Raw genomic sequence first — 22,689 nt, 5'->3', positions numbered from 1 at the left:
CTCAATTGACTGTCGCAGTTCACTGAAAATTTGTCAGTGAATCATTCTAGGTAGCAAACACAGAATTCTAAAGACAGTGGAGGAAATCTGCACTCAGCAGGTACTTGTTATAAATTCTGTTTTAACCAGGTCACACAAACTAGCATTGTTTAACCATTTACAGGTACTTGCTATGTACATGTAAGTTCACATACTGATGTTTTTCTTTAAGGATTCTGATTCAAAGCTACACAGGTGGCTACCTATTTAAAAATAGCTACACAGGAGATGTGAAAAGCAACATACATAGTGGTTAACTTTTTTCAACTCTTCCCAACACCAAAAACCTTTTGCAATTTTGTAAAAGTAGCATTAAAATTACAAAGCTTAGCTACAGCCAACAAGAAAATTCAACACAACTGTCTCAGGTACAAATACTCAACAAGTCCACCAGCCTACTCGCATTCTGCATTTTAAAAGTCAGGGATAATGGGTGCTGAGACAAAGCCATGCTTACAAGCACCACAAACTGTGCAGGAATGAAAAGGAACCTCAGCTCCAGAGTGCTGTAGGGAAACAGAATTGGGTGAAAGAGAGCTCATCTTCTACTGATTTCTGTAACACAAGGGGGTGGTAAAGATGCCAGCCTTCCACTTCTCTCTCCCAAACCAGCTTGCACTGGTAGCAAATTGTATACATTTTCTAATAAATAACCTGCTGTATGATTTGTTAAAAGTGGAATTACAAGGTCCTAAAATATGCAAAGTTTGGAAGACCATGATTAACACACAGCACTCACATTAAAGTACATTATATATTGAAACTAGATAGTGGATTACCTACTATGCACAACAGAACATACAGAACACACTTGTGCATGGTTTGTTCCCAAAATAAGAGTCCTATGGTTGCATGTTTTAAGGTAAAGTCAAACTGTGGATTGCTGTTTCTCAAGCTTAGGGTGTTTTTCTTAACACATTATCAAATCAATTTAATTCTGAAATATAAAGTAAGTTTAAAATAAATTAATATTAAACCTGAGAAATAGTTCTTTGAAAGGAATATTTCAAACATCCTAACATACAAGTGGGATGTGAAACTGATTAGTCTATTTTTACTCTAAACTGAGAGAAATGGAAACAATGTAAGTGACAAGAATAGATTAGATATTTTAAAGTATTGATTTTAATAATTTATGTTGACATAGAACAGTTAAGGTAGCATGTTTTCGTGCGTATAGGAGTTTTATTTTTGTTTTGTATCCTTCAGTATTAATATATTTTCTTTTAAATGAAATATGTAAATTTTATCCTAATATTGTCCTTTTATTAAAAAAGAATCAAAACTATTCTTAACTTTAGGCACCTATAATTTTGAAAATTCTGACCTTAGTAAATGTCAATACCAAACATACAGTTTGAAACAAAATTCAGTCATGTCAAAGCCACAAAGTTTAAAATAACTTGCCACATTTACCTACCACTCTACTGCCGCTCCCCCTCCAACCTATCAGAACTTCAATTTGCTGTAAAATTTTTACTGGTTAGGAGTTATTTGTCTCAAAATACAAAAGTAGTAACTAATTTTCACTGTCAGAGGGTATTAACATAACAGACCCATTAAATCCAGGCTCTTATCACATGGGCAGCAGAATTTCCCTAGACTTTGGCCACCAATTGAGAGAGTCAGGTACTTGTCCTCCTATAGGTTAGATAATCTTAGTGCATCCTATGACTAGTATAACTGCTATTACTGAATTAATTTCTCTTTAGCTTTCTTGACTCATGACACAAACACATCCCTGGTCATGTCTACATTAGAGGCATTACAGCAGCACAGCCATAAAACTGAAGCTATTGTTACCTATCAGCTCTGTATTCTTGGGGAACCAGAGTGCAGTACCCAGCCTGTCTGACTCACAGAAGACCTTCCCCCTCCACCCAGCCTTTGCTTGAACCAAAGCAGATCAGAAGAAAGACTTACAAAAAGCAACGAAAAGGCAGTGGGGGAAGACAACTAAACTCCTCTGGACAAGGGTGACAGGATTAAGGAAACTCCCCTAGCCTCATTTGCATCAAAGATGGGACAGGGATGCATCTACATTAGCATACAGAATGGAGAACCGAGATTTCCAGGCAAGAACCACACTGAACTATGGGACCAGAAAAGCAGGAAAGCACTGCATGATGGGGATCTCTGCTCCAGATGTTAATGAACCCACACCAGCACACACCCAGTTTAGTAGTTATCAGACCAATTGTACTAATAAATCCTTTAATGGTATCCAAAACATTGAAGCTGCCTAATTGCACTGTGGGCTCCCTGGAAGGAACATCGCCCATTGCCAGGAATGATCAGCTCCTATTGTCTAGCCTGAACAAAACAACTTTGGTATACTTCCTTGAGCCATCAGTTTACCCACAAACAAATCTAGTGTTCTCCCCTGAACCACTGTTCTTTCCCTACAAAAACCCCTACACATGCTCATGTGTTCTGATGCCTGGATCCAAAATCTGCATTAGATCCATGGGGACTGAATCTTCTCCTAACTGATCATGCTGTGGGCTCTGCAGGTCTCCAGCATTCCGGACCCTCAGCTACCACCACCACCTAGAAATCCTGATCGATTCAAGCTTCATGGAGTGATGAGAACACAACTCTCTCTCTCTAGGTATAGCCTTCTGACCTTCACTTGTGTGATCAGTTATAGTTTTCTAAACCTGACTTATAATATTAAATCTAACTTAAATTTGATTATAAAACTGTTTTGTTTTTTTGGCTCCCCTATAGTTACCTGGCAATAAATAACTTTCACGGTTAAGCTGGCTGCTTCTCTCTCTCTCTTTCCCCCACCGCGTGGGTGTTTTTTTGGCTTCCTGATTTGCTCTGCAGCAACCCTCCTCATACCTAAGATAAAGATCCCTGCAGTGCCCAAAAATCCTGTGTGGTTTGCTCATCTAGTAATGTGAAAGTGGGAATAGGGACGTGCTGAACCTTGGACATATGAGGATGGTAACTTGCAAGTGCTGCTCGACCCAGTCTGCTAAGTCCAGGAGCATATAAGGGTGGCAGACTGAAAGTGCTGCTCGGCCCAGGCTGCTCAGGCGTACTCTATTCCGGTGCAGTGCCCAGGGCATATGAGGGTGACACCTTGGAGGTGCTGTTGGACCCAGCCCGCTGAATCCAAGGGCCTATGAGGGTGACAGTTTGGAAATGCTACTTGACTCAGCCTACTGAGTCCAGGGACATGTAAGGAGTTAGCTTGGGAGTGCTGATTAACCTGGTCCTCTCAGATGCGCTGTGTTAATGTGTGCGTGTGTGTTCTCGTTCATCTGATTCTAGGGCTGGAAGAACCCCACCCTGGGGAACCTAGGTCCTGCAGGATAGCTCCATTGCGAGGGAACTTTCAGAAGAGAGAAGTAGAGCTCTGTATGAGAACACAAGTGACACAAGCAGTACATAGATAGAATTACAGAACCCCCCCCGAAGAGAAACTCTAATAAATGAGCATACCCCAAAGTAACAGGTAAATCTGGTAACACTGTGCCACTCTAACGCTGCAGCATAGACACAGACTACAGTTACGGAATGGGTTTTTCCTGTCACTGTAAGAATTCCAACTTCCAAAGCAGCAGTAGCTGGGTCAGTGTAAAAGCTTTTTTTTGGTTGACCTAGCTAAGTCTACCCCAGGGATTAGGTTGGCACAGCTACGGTACTCAGGTGTAGATTTTTCCACACCCCTGAATGCCGTAGCTTTGTTGACCTAAGTTTTGAGGATAGATTTTTTGTGCAATTTATCTCAGATTTTGTTTACAGGTTTAGCCAGCCTAGTGCCTTCAAGTTTGCTTTTTTTATAAATGGAATTCTGTGATTTGAGAGCCACATGGGGCTGACTGGCTTCTCTCTTCACAAGACTTGTCTCTAAGATGCCACAAGTACTCCTGTTCTTTTTGCAGATACAGACTAACACGGCTGCTACTCTGTAACCTGTTTAATGTCTGAACTTCTTTGTTTGCTTTTTGAACATCTTGCATTTCAATTTATTGGAACACCTATAATATTTATATGTACTTTCCTCAAGTCAAGACCTTCACAGTATTTAAGCACTGCATAAATTTTTTTTAAAAAACACTATCATCAGCCAAAATTCTAGTGAGTTACAAGTGTAGGGTGTATCAATCAGGTTGAGGCAAGAGAACAGCATAATAAATCTGACTCCTGAATGTTGTCTTTTACAGTATTGCTGTTTGTTTCTATTTGGACAATACTTTTCGCTTACACACCTTTGTCAAAAGAAGATACTGGATTTTTATTCAATACTACAATTCTTACTAACAGCAAAATAAAACCACAAGATCAAATAAAACATGTTGCTTTCTGTTTTACACTAAAAAACAGTCAATGGTTTCTACAATGATTTTGAAGGTATAAAACTAAACATCATTACGTTACTAGTATGTTTTAATGCTTATGTGCTATTAGATGTTAACACAAAGCTACTACACGAAGGATAGACATGCCCATTAATTAGAAATATACCTGTAAAGATGTAATGGATCCCGTGTGTCCCTGGAGCACAGCAACTGGTGCGCAAGTTCTCAGGCACCATACCCTGATCATTTTATCACAGCTTCCAGCTGCAATCATAGTGTTTTCATAATTCACAGCCATATCTGAAATCTCGGCTGAATGACCTCGTAGTGTGGCGAGCAAGCGGCCATTGTGAGTAGACCAAATTTTCACCAAGCAATCATCTGAACCCTAAGAAAAAACAGTTACAGAACCTGGCATAAGTTCAAGTTTATAAAATACTCAAGATACGGTCTGCTTCAGTTTTGTTTTTAAAGATGATGAACTCCATTCTGAGTATGGAAAATTAAGATTTTCTATTAAACCCTGCTTATGCTATTGGTATTTATGGAACCTAAATTTAGTCATATCGCATAGTGGCTCGAGTCACAAAAAGACATAGGCACTTTGCCATCCCTTGGAATCAACAGCCCTGAGTTAGGCACCTAGGCTGCTAATATAAAACAAGGGGAGAATTAAGCACCCAAGAATGGAATCCACAAAAACGAGCACACAGTGGAGAGCATCTTAAATTAGCCAATAGGAAATACTGAGAAGGATGTGAACTAAGCCCCACCCCTTTAATCGAATTAGGTATTTCTTTCTACTTGGGATTCTCACCCATGAACCTTCACCTGGAGTTAGGTGCCTAAACTGGTTTTTTCAAGAAACAGCCATGGAAAGAGGGAGGGAGGAGGAAGCAGCCTCCAACTTTTAGCCCAGGGGTTAGAGCACCCACCTGGGGTGTGTGGAAGACTCAGACTCAATTTCCCCCTCTGCCTAACACGGAGTAGGGACTTGAACTTGGATTTCCCACCTCTCAGGTGAGAGCCCTAGCCACTGGACTATAGAGTATTGTGGTGTGGGTCTCAATCTCTCCTGTTGAGACTATTCCATTGCGCATAAATAATTAAATATTCATTGAGCCAAAAAGAGAAGAAAAAAAATAAGTATAATCCAAGAGCTACGGCACTCACCTGAGATGTAGGAAATCCAAGTTCAAATTTCTTTGCCATATCAGGTATAGGGGAGAAATGAACTAGGAACTCCCACATGCAATTGAGTGCCCTAGGCACTGGAATAAGATTATAAGAGAGGCTGCCTCCTTCTCCTCCCCTCGCCCCACCACTCCCTTCCGGCACTGACAGAGTGTTCTGACAAGCTCTGAGAATAACTGGATCAAGGCTCACAAGTGGGGCAACACCCAGTCTGACGACCCTGCTGGGGTTTAGACAGGAGAGAGGCACAATGAGTGTGTGCATACTCATTAGCAGAAACCTAGGCACCTAAGGGACACTGCTGGTGGGAACTCAGAGACACTGAGGAATTTTAGACATCAGTTGAGCAGAGGTTTTGAGGATCTCAGTGGTGTCTAAATGTTGGATTTAGGTATCTAGCTTCCATTTTAGCTGCTTAAATTATTTTGTTACTCTAGCCCTAAGTGGAAAAAAGTTAGTTTCAGCCTGTTTGATGACACAAAAGCGATCCCTTGTTATTTTGGCTTACTCTGAAGTTCACAGTACCTAGTTTCATCCAAATAGATAACAGCAGTTTCTGATATCAAACACAAGCAGAAGACATTTGAAATGACATCAAAATAATTGACTTTTTGTTAATTTTCCCTCCATTACCAAATCCCCAAAATAATGGCTATTAAACAAAAGCTCTGTCCCATAAAACCAGCCGCCTTCTCCACTATTCACAAACATGCAACACCCAAAACAGAAATGTATCAGAGAAAAAAAGCATGTATGTAGATATCAGTACCTAATAAGGAGTAACAGCTAAGAGAGTTCAAAAATGCCTCCCTCCATACACATGCCAAACAGTTCACCCAAATGAAGTGCAGGAGATAATTATCTTTTATTTCTAAACTTTAAATTTTGAGGTCTGAATATTCCAGGTATAAATACTGAGCATTTAAAAGCTACTTTCCCGATATCCAATTAGAAATAGTTCTAGCCAATTAGAAATAGTTCTAGAAGACCCATCATTCACAACATAAACTCACAGTAAATATTCTGTGTCCAGTCCTATCAAATGCAACACAGTAGACTGCAGAGAGATGGCCAAGAATCCGCCTATGCATCCTTATGTGCTGATACATACTTCCTGGAAATGATGTTCTATATGTTGCATACCCAGTTAATTGTTTTGCACGATTTACTTCCACTAAAACAGAAATACAAATAGATTAAAGAATGCAAGCAAAAAAAAATCATGTGAAAAGCCATGTTTAAAAATTATTTCTAGGGGGCCTAGATAATAATAATTAAAAAAAAAAACAGGTCTCCTGTAGATAGCCACTCTGTCTTGCTTCCATAACCAACAGATTACTGGATTTAGTAAAGTGACTCTCTAGCTTGTGCACAGAACTCCAAAATTTATTCTGAGCTTGTGGGTTTATGTTACAAACAAGTGGGGCATTTTTTTAATTTAACCTTGCCCCAAATAAAGTAGTTTTTTTTTTACAAAAACAGACAGCATCTTCTATCTTGTATTTTGCCATGTACTTTCATAAATTAGGTAAACAGAGTCCTTTTAACCAAACACCACTGACTTGCAGATCCCATAAGTATCTCTATTTGCTTATTAGTACACTAGGTTTTTTAAAGCAGAAAGACTTTCATTTAGAATCTAACATCTTACTCCTGCAATGAATTCTACATGGGTGGACCCATGTGATCATGCAGAGCCCCACTGAAGTAATATGAAAATTCTAAAGGTAAACTTCTAGAGCTGATTCTTAAATGCAATTTCCATCACTATTTATATGAAGAGAAGCATCGGGAGTATAAGTGTGAAGAAATACATATCACACTGAAGTTCGAAGTGATTTTATCATCTACGTACCAAGGTTTGGTGGAGGGCCATAGTTCACAGGAATTTCAGGAGGTCTTCCTCTACGAAGAGCAGCTAAAGCAGAGCCCTTCCAAACAGTATTCCTGCAATCTTTAACATCAATATTAGTTGCATAGAAAGTTACCCATAAGAGCACATTTCAGAAAAGCAACACAAACGTTACTGTTCTAAAATCCATTATAAAGTTTAGCAAAAATAGTAATGAACAAGCCTGCCAAAGGGCCTCGTACCGCAATATTAAGTTTAATAAGAGCTGAAGGAGCTCAGAACCTCACAACCTAAAACTTTCCAACAACAGTTTGAAAGCCTAGTTTTAAGACAGGTTACGATACTGTCCTGGCAAGGGAGGTTTGATAATGACACACATAGTCACTTGCTCCAAAGGCTCAGAGGACTTCAGTTATTTGTGAAGTACCAACCTACTCATTTCTGCACAAAATGCAGATGCTACATTCTCCAGTAAATGATTTACTAATTGAGTTATTATTTGCATTACTGATGTTGTGATAAATAAAGCAACAAAACTCTGGCTATTCGAAGTCAATGTATAAAGTTTTCTTGCACAATATATTTTTAGCACCGTCTTCATGGCAGTTTACAGATAATAAAAATAAGATCACATATATCCAGGTTATTCTTGAAAAGTATTTTGGGTCCCTTTTTCCAAAACAATGGAAGCACTTAGATTTATTTAAAACTAGACGTTCCCGCTCAAAAAGCTGCACTCTGTCCATCTAATATCACCATAAGAGACACTTTTTTTACATATTATATGTAAGTAGCTAGTACTACAGATCGGGTTGCACAAGCATTTCCATTCTACCCGTTTTATATCCTTCCAACATTACCACCTTTTAGGCTGAAATTTTATAGGATTGTTTTCTGCCCAAAGGTGGATTTTATTTATTTATTTATTTTTAAATTTGTGCCAACAGGTCAGCTGTTTGACTACAGGAAGAGAGGAGACTTTCCCCAATATTAAAAGTTTTTTATTTTAACAGGTCGAGTGCTGAAATGGCAGCAAGTTTGATTCACAACAAACGCAAAGTCACTGCCTCATTCGCTGTGGAGCTTGTAAAGTGCAGAAGAGAGGTAACTGGGAAATGCACTGGCATCCACTAAAGTAGTTCCACATCATAAAATGTTTTTTTCAGTTAAAAAATACAGACCCCACAGAATTTCATATACACACACACAAATATTCTGGAAAAACCTGAAGGTCTTACTGATTACTTAATCACCAGCCTAGCATTACTGTCAAACTGCCGTGATCAGGAATGAGACCCCTGACTTCACACGTATTACTAAAATGTGAATGGGAAGACACTGCCGGACTGGTTTTGGCACAATTGGTGGCGTTATAGTGAGCCATTTCTGTCAAACACAAAGTGCAGGAGCTCTCCTACTCCAAAAAATGGATCACTACCATGTTATCCCCCTTGAGATCCACGAGCAGAGTCAAAATGGACCTCAGCTGAAGCCAAGAACTCTTGATGGTACACGAAGGCACCTAAAACCAGAGCATTTCCAAAAGGCTCCAAGGGAGAACATTACTCCAAATAAAAACTACTCTAAGAAGGGTTTGGGTTGGATTTTATAATATTTTGTCCTCAACTATTAAGTGGCTTTTAGGCATTCTCTTCCCCCACCTCGTTCTTGCAGGTCACCATGTTTACGAATGACCCATCAACAACTGAAGTGGGATTAAAGACAGGTAGAGCACTGGTAACAGCAGTCTTGTGCCAATCTGACACGTATCAAAAGGTTGTGTTTTTTAAAACATCTTGTCATGACTGTGAGAAGAGGGTTTCTTTGCCTCTTCCATAACATCCACAAATTTTCAATCAGTGGATCTGTTCAGTCATAGACAGCTTGATTAGTACTGGCTACCTTCACTGGATGGCAGATACATGTCCCTCCTCTCTGAAAGAGATTGTCATGCCTTTCTGTAGGAAAAGTAAGTTGCCAGCTTCTATGAAAGAAGCAATTGTGCAACCATTGCTCAAAAATTAAACATTAATCACCTACATTCACAATCTAGCAATAAACACCAAATGTCTATTTTTACAAATTTTGGAGGTGCAACTACACCTTAATCTGCTCAGAAACTGAAGAAGCTGGCTTAAGTGAAGTTTCACATTTATCTCCATGCATAGCACACCAAGATTAAATTGATACAACAACAAAACCATGGATCAAATTAGCGAAGTGCGGGTCAAAGAAACTCAACTCGTGGTCAAGTGCAAATGAAAAAAGCTGTCCTGGTCATTGATGTCACTGAGAGCAGCTGGGAATCCAACAGTACCCAAACGCCAAATGCTCATAACAACCAGCAGGTATATACCCAGAGTAAAGGCACACATATAATCACTGACTTATCTTCCAGTTGCTTCCCCTCATCCTACCAACACCTTTTCCTCTTTATCTGGATTGAACATAAGCAAGCAAGCCCTCTTCTGTGCCCCTATCCACGCACTGGGCAAAGTATTTGGAAAGTACTAGGTGAACAAGGTGAGATATCTCTGCATTTGCTCTCTATTGGATTCTGGGTGAAGTCAGTCCATTGTTTTTGATCTGTAAAGCCCTAACTGGCCACTGTTGTTTCAGTTTCCCCTCCTAGTCTTGGAAAATTTGCGGGGTTTACTTTTGTTTGCTTTTATACATGGCAATAGCACTCAGACCCCTGGACAGGCTTCCCTTTCCCCCCACAGTATTGCAAAAATTTAAATAATTAAAAATAAAACAATACCTTTTGCTGTACGTAGCAATGACTGCCTCCCTGCACCAAGTAAGGAATTCACTCGCGAAATGCTGGGTGGAATCTCTTTATCCAGTATAGGGCCAATACGCTTGCAAATTTGCAACAAATGATCTGGAGCCACATGTTTGTTGGATAAGACCTGATAAGAATTTAAGTTTAAAACAAATATGGTATATCTAAAATAGATGATTCTATGTATGTCAGTATTTACATTAACATTTAGAAGTGCCTAAATATTTATATTCTATAATTCATAGAGCAGAATCAGCTATATGGACTCTGATCTTTACAGTAGTGAATTACCCAGGAATGGGAAAGCTGTTGTAAAGAGACATACTATACATCAGCATCTTACTATGGAAAATACAGACTTCACACAAATGGCTCAGATTGGAGCACCCTCTCATATTCAGTATTTTCCACAAAAGATATTTTACTACAGTTAAGAGTAAAGCTTTCAGATAAGCAACACCATCACTTTGCTCCAGATGGACACAAATTTCCGTGTTTCAATTCTACATGATGTAATTATGTCTCATGCTCACTTCTTTTGGGGTCTGATTTAACCAACACTCCACAAAAATATTAAGACTCCTTGACTCATTTTTTGTCTACTATAGGTCCAAAAAAGTTAGGTTATGGTCAACACGAGACAAATGAATATAATTGGCTATGCTGAATAAGAGTTGTACAAACTGGAAAGTTGTAGTCCACTGACATCACTTAAGGCTCAAGTCATCTACCTAGCTCCTTTGGAAAGAGCATTGGATTCTTCAAGGAAACTATGAGATGCAGCAAACAATCCTACTCACACTGACTCAATGGCAAAACTTCCACAGACATCTTAGGGAAATAAGATCATGTAATTTACCCACTCACAAAGGATTCTCAGATATAGTTAATTTAGAATCCAAGTGTACACAAACACAACATCTTGCAACCAAAAATGCACGCACATTTCTCATATTTTCATTTTTTCAAAGTTCGCTGCAAAAAAACATGTATACAACTTCATGACTGACAACCTACTTGAGTAAGAGTCAAAGTTGGGGTTCCCACAGCCTCCACAAATTGGCCACATTTTTGTTTATAAGTATGAATTAGTGTTCCCATAAGATAAAAATATCAAAATATCAATAAGTCAACCTTAACTTGAGGCTCAGTTGTCCCATAATCAGAAAAGTAAAAATCAAACCCCCACGCACTATTGCTGTACACCCATTTGGCAATTATTTGTCTTAATCTGCATATACGTTTCATACATACATGGAGGATGAGTTGCAGTTGTGAGAACCAAAACCACTGGCTCGACTTCTGTATATTTAAAAAGGGCAAACTCAACTTAAATTACACCCGAATTACCTTAAAGTTAAGTTTTCAAATAAATAAATTATAAAACTTAGGACCAATAGAAAATTTTCTGTAATTTAAAAAATAAAAATGATTGTTTACACTGAAATTTTAAGAAATCCCCAGCAGTGTTTAAAGCCCAAATACTGCAGCACTAAGAATCTGAAAGTGGAACTCACTTAATGTTAAGGTGACTTAATTGACATAAATACAAGTAGTAAGCAGAACATAAACAAGACAACTAAATGGAATTTTTACTATTTATTATTAGTGACAATTAGTGACATTAATTAAATTAGCTTTAAAAAAATCCAGTGCTGTAAGTAGTGTCATTTTAAAATTCTAAAACCCTAATATTTATATTGTTTTTTGGCCTGAAGAAAAAATGTGATTACTCAAGACACTGAAATAAAGTTTATTCGTTACTTTGTATTTGAAAACCTGACAAATGAATTCAGTGAAAGAGTCAGTGTTACTGCACACTGAAACGTATCTGAATGTATAATACAGTAATCATGTTACTAACACTGATTGCGAAACAATATTTGGTAGATCAAGAAATATACTAAAATCTTATTTACTGAAGATGTTTGCCACATCCTGTAAAGAGACACAAGAGTACTGACCAAGATGCTTCAAAGTAGAAGGCTTAATTTCCCCCTTCAAGCACATTTACAAAATACAGTTTATAAAAACATACTACCTTTGTGTAATTTATACCCAATGCAAGTCTCGTTAAACGAAATTTTAAAAAGCCTAATAAAATATATATTTTTTTAATGGTTGGTTTTGACGTTTTGTGACAGCAGTTATTTAAGCTCAGGCTCAGATTCTGTAATGAGCACTTGGTGTGAGATGGAATACACCCAAATGGTCAACACTGCAGGTTTTGGGCCTTAAATGTTTGCCAGCTGTCCCTGAAACCCAAAACCAGAAGTGTGAAACTGATAAGCCTATTTTTACACTTAGACAATTAAAAGTATCTAAACAGCATAAATGGCAAAGTAAAAAAGATATGACAAAAAGCAGAAATTTTGATAACCTAAATTATTAACAGCACACACAGGAATTTTTTGTTGTTGTTGTAGGGGAGAAGGGACACACACAAAGGCTCCAATCCTATGAAGTCACATGCACAGACAGATGCATGAAGCCCCAAAGTCAATGAGACTCAGCACAGGAATATATATGCCAGCACCACATTTGCAGAAGAATCGGGGCCTACATACGTCCTTTACAAGAAAACTTTCTGTGCTTACCTAAATTTAGGCCAGATCTTGGAAAGTAATCCTGTTGACTTCATGCAAGTAAAGTGAGCAGGATTGGTCCTTCAGTGTACTGATTTAAAGCAGTACTATATACACATTTGCTCAAATAAGAGAACTGTCAAATCCAAAATTACATTTGTGGCTACCTTTTTGTTTTTAACCTATAACTATATTTTTCACATTTTTTAATTGTGTGTAGTCAATATCACTCTTTCCCCTGTACCTTCAGTCACATACCACTTTACTTTGTCAAAGTAGGGAAAAACATGAGGAAAAAAAACAGAATTTGATATCACTTGTAACTAACTACTCCAAGCTTTTTTAAAAAGTAATATAAACTGAACTACAGACTTCCTATATTGATGCTGTCTTTCCTTTAGTTTGTATCCACATAGCCACACATTATCATGCAGTATTTTAGAAACAGTAACACAGAACACCAGGAACAGTTACGACAATTTCAGAGTAGAGATGTAAATACATTTAGTGCAATTAATTTGGCACAAGTTGTGCAGCCCTGAGCCAAAGGGCATCTTTTGGAACATTTTGATTATTAAGAACACACTATGGCCAGTAAATCAGAAAGACACCACTACAAATCCCCATCCACAATTTCTGCACCAGTGATTTTGTTTTCTAATCTGTTGAAAGCAGCAGATGTAGGAAACCAAATAGAAGATAAACACCATCCAATCAAAACCTGCTTAACAAGTCTCCTAGTGAAACACAGAAATGAAACCTCTTAACAGATTGGCTCTTCCCCATAGGTAGGCAGGAACAAGGGCAAGTGGCACAACCTCCAGCCCCGCCTGTGCTACATAACAATATCCTCCAATTAAAAACAGCCCTAGCCCCTTATGTTTTTGTTTGCTAGTTTAAGGTAAAGACGTCAAACACCCCTTCTAAAAGTCACCCTTCTGTCTCCTCCCAGACCCAGAGTGAAATACAAAAATAAACGTAAAGGCTCTTTTTATTAAGTGGCGGGTCTAACATTAACATTATTATTCTAATTCAACGTTGTTTTTAAATCTCACCAAATCTTCATAACTTCTACAATGCTCATTTCCTTCCCAATCCAACCTTTTAGGAAGCAACTAAATTGAGAAAGAAACAAAAATGAGTGATTAAAAGGGGAAAGGGTGAGGGGAGATCAAATTCAAAACAACGTGGGTTGGTTTTTTTTTAAAAGGAGATGAATGACTTAAAGGAAAAAGGCACGAGGAGAGGGGGAAAGGCAACAGAGAGTGTCACACACACAGACCTGGTGCTGCTCCAGCTCCTGCACCAGCACCTGCAGGGGAAGGAAGAAACAGATGCACACGAGTTAGGGAGGGGGAACCAAACCTCGCCGTTGCTTCAGCGGCCGCCGCAGCTGCACAGGGCTCGGGGCCAGGCACCGGAGCCCTTGGCGGCGGCGAGGGGCTGCGGCGGGGGCGCGCGGCGCTGCCGGGCTCGACTCACCTCCGCCGCTCTCCGGCAGGGCCCGGTGCTCAGGAAGCGGGCGACGAGGAAGTAGAGCTCTGCAAGAGAGACGGGGGGAGAGCGATGAACGCGGGGCGGGGGGGGGGGGGGAGGGGGGGGAGCCCCTCAGCGACTGTAATTCATAATCATGACCGGGAAGATGGCGTCGGGGAGCAGCAGGAACCGGCGGCGCCCGGCCGGCTCCCTCACGCGCTGGGTTGTTACCTGATTCCATGAGCGGCAGGGAGCCGCCGCCGCCGGAGGAGGGGACCGAGGGCTCGGCCATGTCGGGGGCGGCCCAGCGGCTCCTACCGCTGCCCAGGCAGGACACGGGCTCAGGCAGCGTTTGGCACGGGCAGGGCCCCTCTCGGCATAGTCCTATCAGCGCCTCCCCCACCGCGAGCGAGCCTCCCCCTCCTCGCTCTAACTCAGCCACGGCCCGGCCGCCATTGCCGCGGAGCGACCCGTCGCAGTGACGAGGCTGCCGCCTCCGTTGGGGAGGGGTGGGTGAAAAAATAGTCCCTCGCCGGGGACACAGGGTGCGGCGCTGGAGGGGAATGTTTATATTCTTCTGTGAACCCTTCTGGGGTAAAAAGCAGCCCGCGGCCTGTCAGTGCTGGAGCTAATGGGGAGGTCGCTGCTGCTGCTATGGGTGCAGGGGGAAGCGAGATCCGGCCGCGGAAGGGGACGTAAGAAGAAAGGACGTGACGAGACACTGAAGGAACGTCTGCACGTTGGCGGCGCAGGCGCAGTGGGAGATGCGCGTGCGGCCGCCCGGCGACGTCCTGCGGGAGCTGCAGTGGCAGCCGCTGCGCCGCGGCGGAGGCTGAAGCGGGCTGGTGATGGCGGGCCGGGGCTGCGCAGCCTCCACCTGCGGGGCCTGGGCCGGCGGCTGCGGAGGGGCAGGAGGCTGCGCTGGGAAGGGTTCCCCCGGGGGTGGGGGAAGAGTGAACGGTGGCGGCCCGGGCCGGGGCAACGCGCGTCTCCTCCCCGAGGGCGCTGCTGCCCCCTGCCCCCCTGTGACGGGAGCGAGCGACAACGGCGCCTCCCTTCGCCCCATGTTAAATCAGGCACCTCTTAGTGGGTCCCCTGAGCGCTCCCGCCCGCGGGACCAAACTCCCCAGAACTAGGCAGGAGGCGCTGGTGCCCAACTAGCGCCGCTGGGTCGTTCTCTGACCCGTCCATCCCTGTGTTGCTTCCAGGTTGGTTCTCGCTTGAAGGGTCCCAGAACTCAAGATGGGCCGATCACCTCCCTGGGCTGGGTTCCCAGCGAAGAGCCCACAGGGCTTCTAACTACCCATGTCCTTTTGCCTTGCAAACATGTTCAGGTCACTGTCCCTTACTGCGCTACTTTTCACTCTCAACACTCTGCCTTTAGCTTCACGATGACCATGTACAAATAAGGTTTGGATCGGGAGAGTCTGTGACACTTCAAGGCCTATGCAAGGGATATGAGCTTTGCTACGCTGCCTGAGTTAGGGTTACCAACAGCACACAGTTTCCCCTAAATATCCAAAAAATATTCTGTATTTCCATGAGGCTGCTGGCATTCACGCTCCACTGCAGTGTACTTTAGTCCAGATCATGAAAGGTATTTAGATGCCTAACTCCCGCTGAAGGGGCGGAGCCGGGGCTAGCCTCCCCAAGGAAAGATCCACCTACTGCCCATGTTGAAATCCTTTTATCTCTATTGTGCTGTTTTTCCTCCTTCCATTCCTTAGAATCATGAACGCTATCATTTCATGATCACTTCCACCTAACTAGCTTTCCACTTTCACATGCTCAATCAGTTCCTCCTGATTTGCCAAAATCAAATCTGGAACAGCCTTTCTGCAAGTTGCTATCTTCACCTTCTGAAATAAAAATAATCTCCAATGCATTTAAAAAATGTGTTGGTTTATTTGTGCCCTGCTGTATTATTTTCCCAACAGATGTCTGGGTAGTTCAAGTCCCCCATCAGCACCAAGTCCTGTGCTTTGGATAATTGTTAGTTTAAAAAAAGCCTCATCCACCTCTTCTTCCTGGTTAGGTATAGTAGACCCGTACTATGACATCCTTGGGGTTTTTTTTACCCCTTTTATCCTTACCCAGAGACTTTCAACAAGTTGGTCTCCTATTTCCATCTCAACCTCACTCCAAGTGCATAGACCTTTGATACACAAGGCAACACCTCTTCCTTTCTTCCCCCTGCCTTTCCTTCCTGAGCAAGCTTCACCCCTTTCTATAGCCAGTCATGTATTATCTCAACAAGTTTCTGTGATGCCAACTATTTCATAGTTGTGTTTATTCACTAACATTCTAGTTCTTCCTGTTTATTCCCCGTACTTCTTCCATGAGTATGCATTGTCCACATTTGTTGAACCCCTCAAAAAATTCTATTAGATTGGTGGGGCATGATTTCCCTTCACAAAAGCTGTGTTTAGTCTTCTCCAACATAGTCTATCTATGTGTCTGATAATTCTGTTCTTTACTATAGTTTCAATCAATTTACCTGGAATTGAAGTTAGGCTCACGGGCTTGTAATTGCCAGGATCACCTCTGGAGCCTTTTTTAAAACTCAGCATTATAGTAGCTATCCACCAGGCATCCTGTACAGAGGCTGATTGAGGTGCTAGGTTACGTACTAATTAGTAGTTCTGCAATTTAATATTTGAGTTCCTTCAGAACTCTTGGGTGAATACTATCTGCTGTTTCTTTTGGCTTCTCTTAGGATAGCACACTACATTCCATTCTTCTTCTTGCTTCCAGTATCAGCTGCTGATAAACCATAGTTTCCCTTATCTGTGCACATTTAGCTGTCATTGGGCCATTGTGCACATTGTTCCAGGCATCCAGTATTAAATTATTTTCCATGTAATTTCTTGTGTGCCTCCACCCTCAAGCCATCTGTAACCACATCTAACAGTTCATCTTCTACCTGCTTTTGACTGGATGCTTTGGAGCTTGGCCTTAGGCAGCTGGTCATTGCTTGAAAAGTTGATTCTCAGTAACAGAAAAGGAAACATCACAAAAAAATTTATCACAAATTTATCACAAAAAAATTCTGCAATTCTCAATTCTATCTGTTTTAGTTCTGGGATTGTTTTTGTTACAAACATATCCATTTGTGGTTGACAGTGATACTTCCTCCTCTTTGGCTTTAGCTAACCTGGATCTGGCTTTCTTTTAATATACTTTTCTAACCCGTGGCACCCCTGTATTCACACCCTACATACTACTGCAATATTTGTACAAAATATGACTTGTGAAGTATATGAAAGCTAACAACATGGTTATTAATATGGTAAAATTCATGTGTTAATATGTGAAATTATGGATTCCCTCTGCATGACATTAATAGAACATGTTTAAAACAAAAGAAGTCTACTCTAGGTATAGGTGATAAACAGGTCTGTCTGAGACAAAATAATGGGTTTACTGAAATCTGCATTAGCTGTAAACAAAGCTAAACCAGCAGGGATCATCTTGAGCCTGAACTGAAACAGAGAATGAACATGGCTCCTGCAGCTCAGAGACACAAGAAACTGAATACCCAGGAAGCCTTCCTGACTTATAAGGCAAAGAAATCCCTTTGGAAATGCAAGGAACAGAGACTTTGTATTGATCTTTCATCTAAAAGGGGACAAAAAGAAAGAAGTTACTAACTTTGAGCAGTAACAATGATTCTTCATGATGTGCGTCCCTATGGGTGTTCTTCCACTGTAGGTGACTCTCAAGCAGTGCCCACCCCTGGAGCTAAGATTTCAGTCAAGTCCAATATGAATGATAGTACTGTGGCACTAAATTTGGCATCTGCAAATGAATCCCCCAGATGGCAGTGGGGTGCAGATGTCCAGGTAGCTGCTCTGCAGAGTTCTGATAATAGGATACCTTCAAGAAGGTGACTGGAAGAGACTGGCCTCAGAATGCATGCACATTGAAGATGGGGGTGTTACATTACACAAGTGGTAACAAAGTTTAATGCAGCCCGTAACCCACTTAGAGAGTCTTTGAGCTGAAATCACTGTAACTTTTGACTTGTCTGCAATGGAGAGTAAGATTCTCAGAGATTTTCTGAAAGCTCTTGTTCTGTCCAAATAGAAGGCCCAGGCTCTCCTCATGTTGAGCCTATGGGGGATTCCCTATTATCCTGATGTTTAGGATAAGAGGCTGAAAACTGAATAAGCTGATTCATGTAAAATGCAGAAATCACCTTGGGAGTGAACTTTTGATGTGATCTAAGTGTGACTTTTTCAGGCAAGAACACAGTGAAAGGGGAGTGCACCATCAAAGCCGCTATCTCCCCTATCCTTCTTGCAGAGGTGATGGTGATCAGGAGTGCCATCTTCATGGAAAGGTGAGTTAATGAACAAGTGACCATAGGTTCAAATGGTGGACTGTGTCAACCGTTTTAGCACTAGGTTGAGATCCCACTGAGGAATGGGAAGTCTGGGTTGTGGGAAGAGGTTCATTATACCTTTGAGAAAATAGTTACTAACCTTCCATAACTGTTGTTCTTTGAGATGTGTTGCTCCTGTCCATTCCATGCTAGGTTTGTGCGTGCCACGTGCACAGTTGTCAGAGATGTTTCCCTTAGTGGTAGCTGTAGGGCCAGCCCTAATGCCCCTTAGAGCCCTGTTATCACCCCACAACAGGGGGTGACACCACACAGCCAGTTGAGTTACCTGAGTGCTTTATCTAAGCCACTCAAGGACAAACTGAAGACAACAGCCCGAGAGGCCTGCCCAGCTAGGGGGGTCAGAGCCCACAGCGGTTCTCTCTGCTCCCAGACTGCACCCTGGGAGTGACAACCTGTCACAAAGGCAATCTGACTTGTCCTGTCAGTTCGGTACATTGCAGGCGCTGGATTTAGATTTAGATGGCTTCAGTACCATTGATACCAAAGATATGGACAGAGCCAGAAATGGTTTTCTGCTCGACCGGGGCTCGCTGTGGGGACACGTGGACCTTTTCTTAGAGGCCTTACATGAGTGGCTCACAGGCATTTCCCTAGACTCATCTCCCTTAAAAGAAGAGGGTGCAGATATACCTACACTGGAGTACCCATAGGGACACTACTCAAAGAATCAACTGATCTGATCTCTCTGATGGGCCTGCTTGCAACACTAGCCAGTAAAACCTAGGAGACTGGGTGAGAAAAACCATCTCAATGTAGTAAGATGGCTTTTAAGTTTTAGATACATTTTCACTTTTATTTGCTTGTAATCTATTCTACTTTCACTCCCTTCTATTTAGTATCACTTAGTCCATGCACTTCTATTAATAAACTTGTTTTACCTCTACTATAAACCCATGAAATGCTGTGTGAAGAGAAAGGGTGTAAATTAGGGCTGTCAAGTGATTAAAAAAAGTTAATCGTGCTGCTAAACAATAACAGATTACTATTTAATTATTTTGATGTTTTCTACATTTTCAAATATACTGATTTCAATTACAACACAGAATAATGTACAGTGCTCACTTTATTTTTGATTACAAATATTTGCACTGTAAAAAATAAAATAGTATTTTTCAATTCACCGAATACAAGTACTGTATTGCAATCTGTTTATCATGACAGTTGAACTTACAAATGTAGAATTATGTAAAAAAAAAATGCATTCAAAAATAAACCCACGTAAAACTTTAGAGCCTGCAAGTCCAATTAGTCCTACTCTTGTTCATCCAATCGTAATGCTGCCCACTTCTTGTTTACAATGTCACCTGAAAGTGAGAACAGGTGCTCCCATGGCACTGTTGTAGCTAGTATTGGAAGATATTTATGTGCCAGATGCGCTAAAGATTCATATGTCCCTTCATGCTTCAACCACCATTCCAGAGGACATGCATCCATGCTGGTGACAGATTCTGCTCAATAATGATCCAAAGTAGTGCAGAGAGATAGATAGATGCATGTTCATTTTCATCATTTGAGTCAGATGCCACCAGCAGAAGGTTGATTTTCTTTTTTGGTAATTTGGGTTCTGTAGTTTCCACAGGAGTGTTGCTCTTTTAAGACTTATGAAAACATGCTCCACACCCCGTCCTTCTCAGATTTTGGAAGGCACTTCAGATTCTTAAACTTTGGGTCCCGTGTTGTAGCTATCTTTAGAAATCTCACATTGGTACCTTCTTTGCGTTTTGTCAAATCTGCAGTGAAAGTGTTCTTAAAACAAACATGCTGGGTCATCATCCAAAATTGCTGTAATATGAAATATGACAGAACGTGGGTAAAACAGAGCAGGAGACATACAATTCTCCCACAAGGAGTTCAGTCACAAATTTAATTTACCCTCCCCCCCCCCCCTTTTTTTTTTTAAAGCAAGTGTCATCAGCATGGTAACACATCCTCTGGAACAGCAACTGAAGCATGAAGGGGTATATGAATCTTTAGCACATCTGGCACGTAAATATCTTGCAACGCCAGCTACAACATTACCACATGAATGCCTATTCTCTCTTTTAGGTGACATTGTAATTAAGTGGGTAGCATTATCTCCCGTAAATGTAAACAAACTTGTTTTGTTGGCTGAACAAGAAGTAGGACTGAGTGGAATTGTAGGCTCTAAACTTTTACATTGTTTTGTTTTTGAATGCAGTTATGTAACAAAAAAAAATCTACATTCATAAGTTGCACTTTCATGATAAAAAGATTACATTACGGTACTTGTGAATTGAAAAATACTATTATCATTTTTAAAGTTCAATTATTTGTATCAGAAATAAAGTGAGCACTGTACACTGTGTTCTGTTGTAACTGAAATAGATATATTTGAAAATGTAGAAAAACATCCAAAATATTTAATAAATTTCATTGTTATTCTATTGTTTAGCAGTGCGATTAATCACAATTTTTTAAATTGTGATTAGTTTTTTTTTGAGTTAATCGCGTGAGCTAACTGCGATTAATCAACAGCCCTAGTATATTTACACCAGTTAATAAGCTGTGATGTACTAACAGGACAGCAAACTTGTTATCTTCTGTGAAAGCAGTGAAAGGAGTTGTGCATAGAACTGAAACATCTCTTAGAAGCTTAGGGACTGGAATTCACTAATTGTTACCTGGTAGGCAAAGTCGGTCAGGAATGTCCTGCGGATTTTGCTGGGTAAGGAAGAGAGGCTGGCATGGCAGGGGGTTGACACAGTCTACTCACCAGCAAAACTCACCCTTACTGAGGGAGAGAGATAACACAATGGCGCACAGCTCTGTGTATCCCCAGAAGCATAATGTAACTTGGCAATGGTAATATCGTATTATCCGTATCTTCATCCCCAGAGGCCAATTCCAATACTTGCATACGTTTAGCTAAAGTCAGTGGTTCTGGTGTCTGTTCTTTCCAGTGGATTTTGTAAAATGTTTCCTCAGCCTCCCTTCCTACTCACCTTTTCTTTGCAATTTCTGCATTTAAGACTCTTTGCTAATTTTATGAACTTTTTCAAAATAGTTATGAATTGGGTCAAGTAGTCCTCCACCTTGGCTCATGCAGAAATATTTTGTCCTAAGTCACTCTACTCGTTCAGTTCAGTTGCACTCCAGCCAGCCAGATCAAGAGACAGTGTAATGGACTAGACAGTTTTTTGAGTTAAATTGCCAAACTAACAAACTTCTCAATCTGAAAATTCCTCTTCTTGGTTTGCTAAACATCTAATTTTCATAGCTAAACAAAGAACAGGCATTCTCAGATTCCAAAGTTTCAGTTTCTACTTGAGGTAGCCTAGACAATAGCGTACAGCTTTAAATTGACACTTTTGTTTTTAGTTCCTATAATTAAAATTAAGCAGACTATATTACTGCAAATCTATTACCAATTTGCTAAATATTTCAGTATTTTTCATTAGTATAGTTCTAATAATTTTATTTTTCCCAGATTAAGACAGTATTTACTAGATACTAGTAAATACTAGCCCAATCCTAAACTAGTTTTCCCAAGTAAATTGCCAACCCTGCCCATCTTTGAGGCTTTAGAGAAAAGAAAACAAAAAGAAGCAAAAAACAGAATACATGAAGGGAAGGGAAGGGGGAAATTTCCTTTTGACTCCCAGCAGCTGACTGAATGAAGCCCTGAAGATGAGATTTTAAGAACATAAAACATTAACTGGAAGGGATCCCAGGGGCTGCTGCCGCACTCAGAGTCTCACAGCACAGGCAACCTCATCATACAGTCCCACTCAATTTTAATTATGATATCAACATTCCAATTGGTCAACCCAGGTAAGACTGCAACTGGACACTTGGCAATTAAAAAAAATCCCTCTCTATCCTCACCTCCAGGAATGACATTATTCACTCTGAATATATAATTAAAGTATCAATTAGTACATGTTTCTCTCAGTTTTTCAAAGAAAAATAAAATCCAGTAAACAGACTTCTGTATGAGTTACACGAGTCACTGAAGTCAACCCAGGGGCAACAAAAGCAATGTCCTTTTATAACCAAGATTTTATTGGCTCTTGTTTGGT

The 22,689-nt window shown here is 40.8% G+C and overlaps 1 protein-coding gene across 4 annotated transcripts in view; it reads right to left on the bottom strand.

Moving 5' to 3' along the window:
• Positions 1 to 14,700, bottom strand: part of BRWD1 (bromodomain and WD repeat domain containing 1) — a 110,314-nt gene extending 95,614 nt beyond the window's left edge. For all 4 annotated transcript variants that reach the window (XR_013346328.1, XM_077818397.1, XM_077818405.1 and 1 more), the window contains exons 1-8: positions 14,476 to 14,700; positions 14,251 to 14,309; positions 14,051 to 14,080; positions 13,824 to 13,883; positions 10,160 to 10,310; positions 7,402 to 7,500; positions 6,560 to 6,720; positions 4,519 to 4,740 (exon numbers count right to left, since the gene is read on the bottom strand). Coding sequence is in view for 3 of the 4 variants with exons in the window: in XM_077818397.1 (XP_077674523.1) it covers positions 4,519 to 4,740; positions 6,560 to 6,720; positions 7,402 to 7,500; positions 10,160 to 10,310; positions 13,824 to 13,883; positions 14,051 to 14,080; positions 14,251 to 14,309; positions 14,476 to 14,536 (843 nt within the window). In the remaining variant the exon portion in view is untranslated. The remainder of the gene's footprint in view (positions 1 to 4,518; positions 4,741 to 6,559; positions 6,721 to 7,401; positions 7,501 to 10,159; positions 10,311 to 13,823; positions 13,884 to 14,050; positions 14,081 to 14,250; positions 14,310 to 14,475) is intronic.
• Between the last annotated feature and the right edge of the window lie 7,989 nt (positions 14,701 to 22,689).

The sequence above is a fragment of the Eretmochelys imbricata genome, chromosome 1 (genome assembly GCF_965152235.1).
Source record: "Eretmochelys imbricata isolate rEreImb1 chromosome 1, rEreImb1.hap1, whole genome shotgun sequence".
Taxonomy (NCBI): Eukaryota; Metazoa; Chordata; order Testudines; family Cheloniidae; genus Eretmochelys; species Eretmochelys imbricata.
Note: the sequence above shows the minus strand (reverse complement) of the source record. Positions and strands in the feature narration are given on the sequence as shown.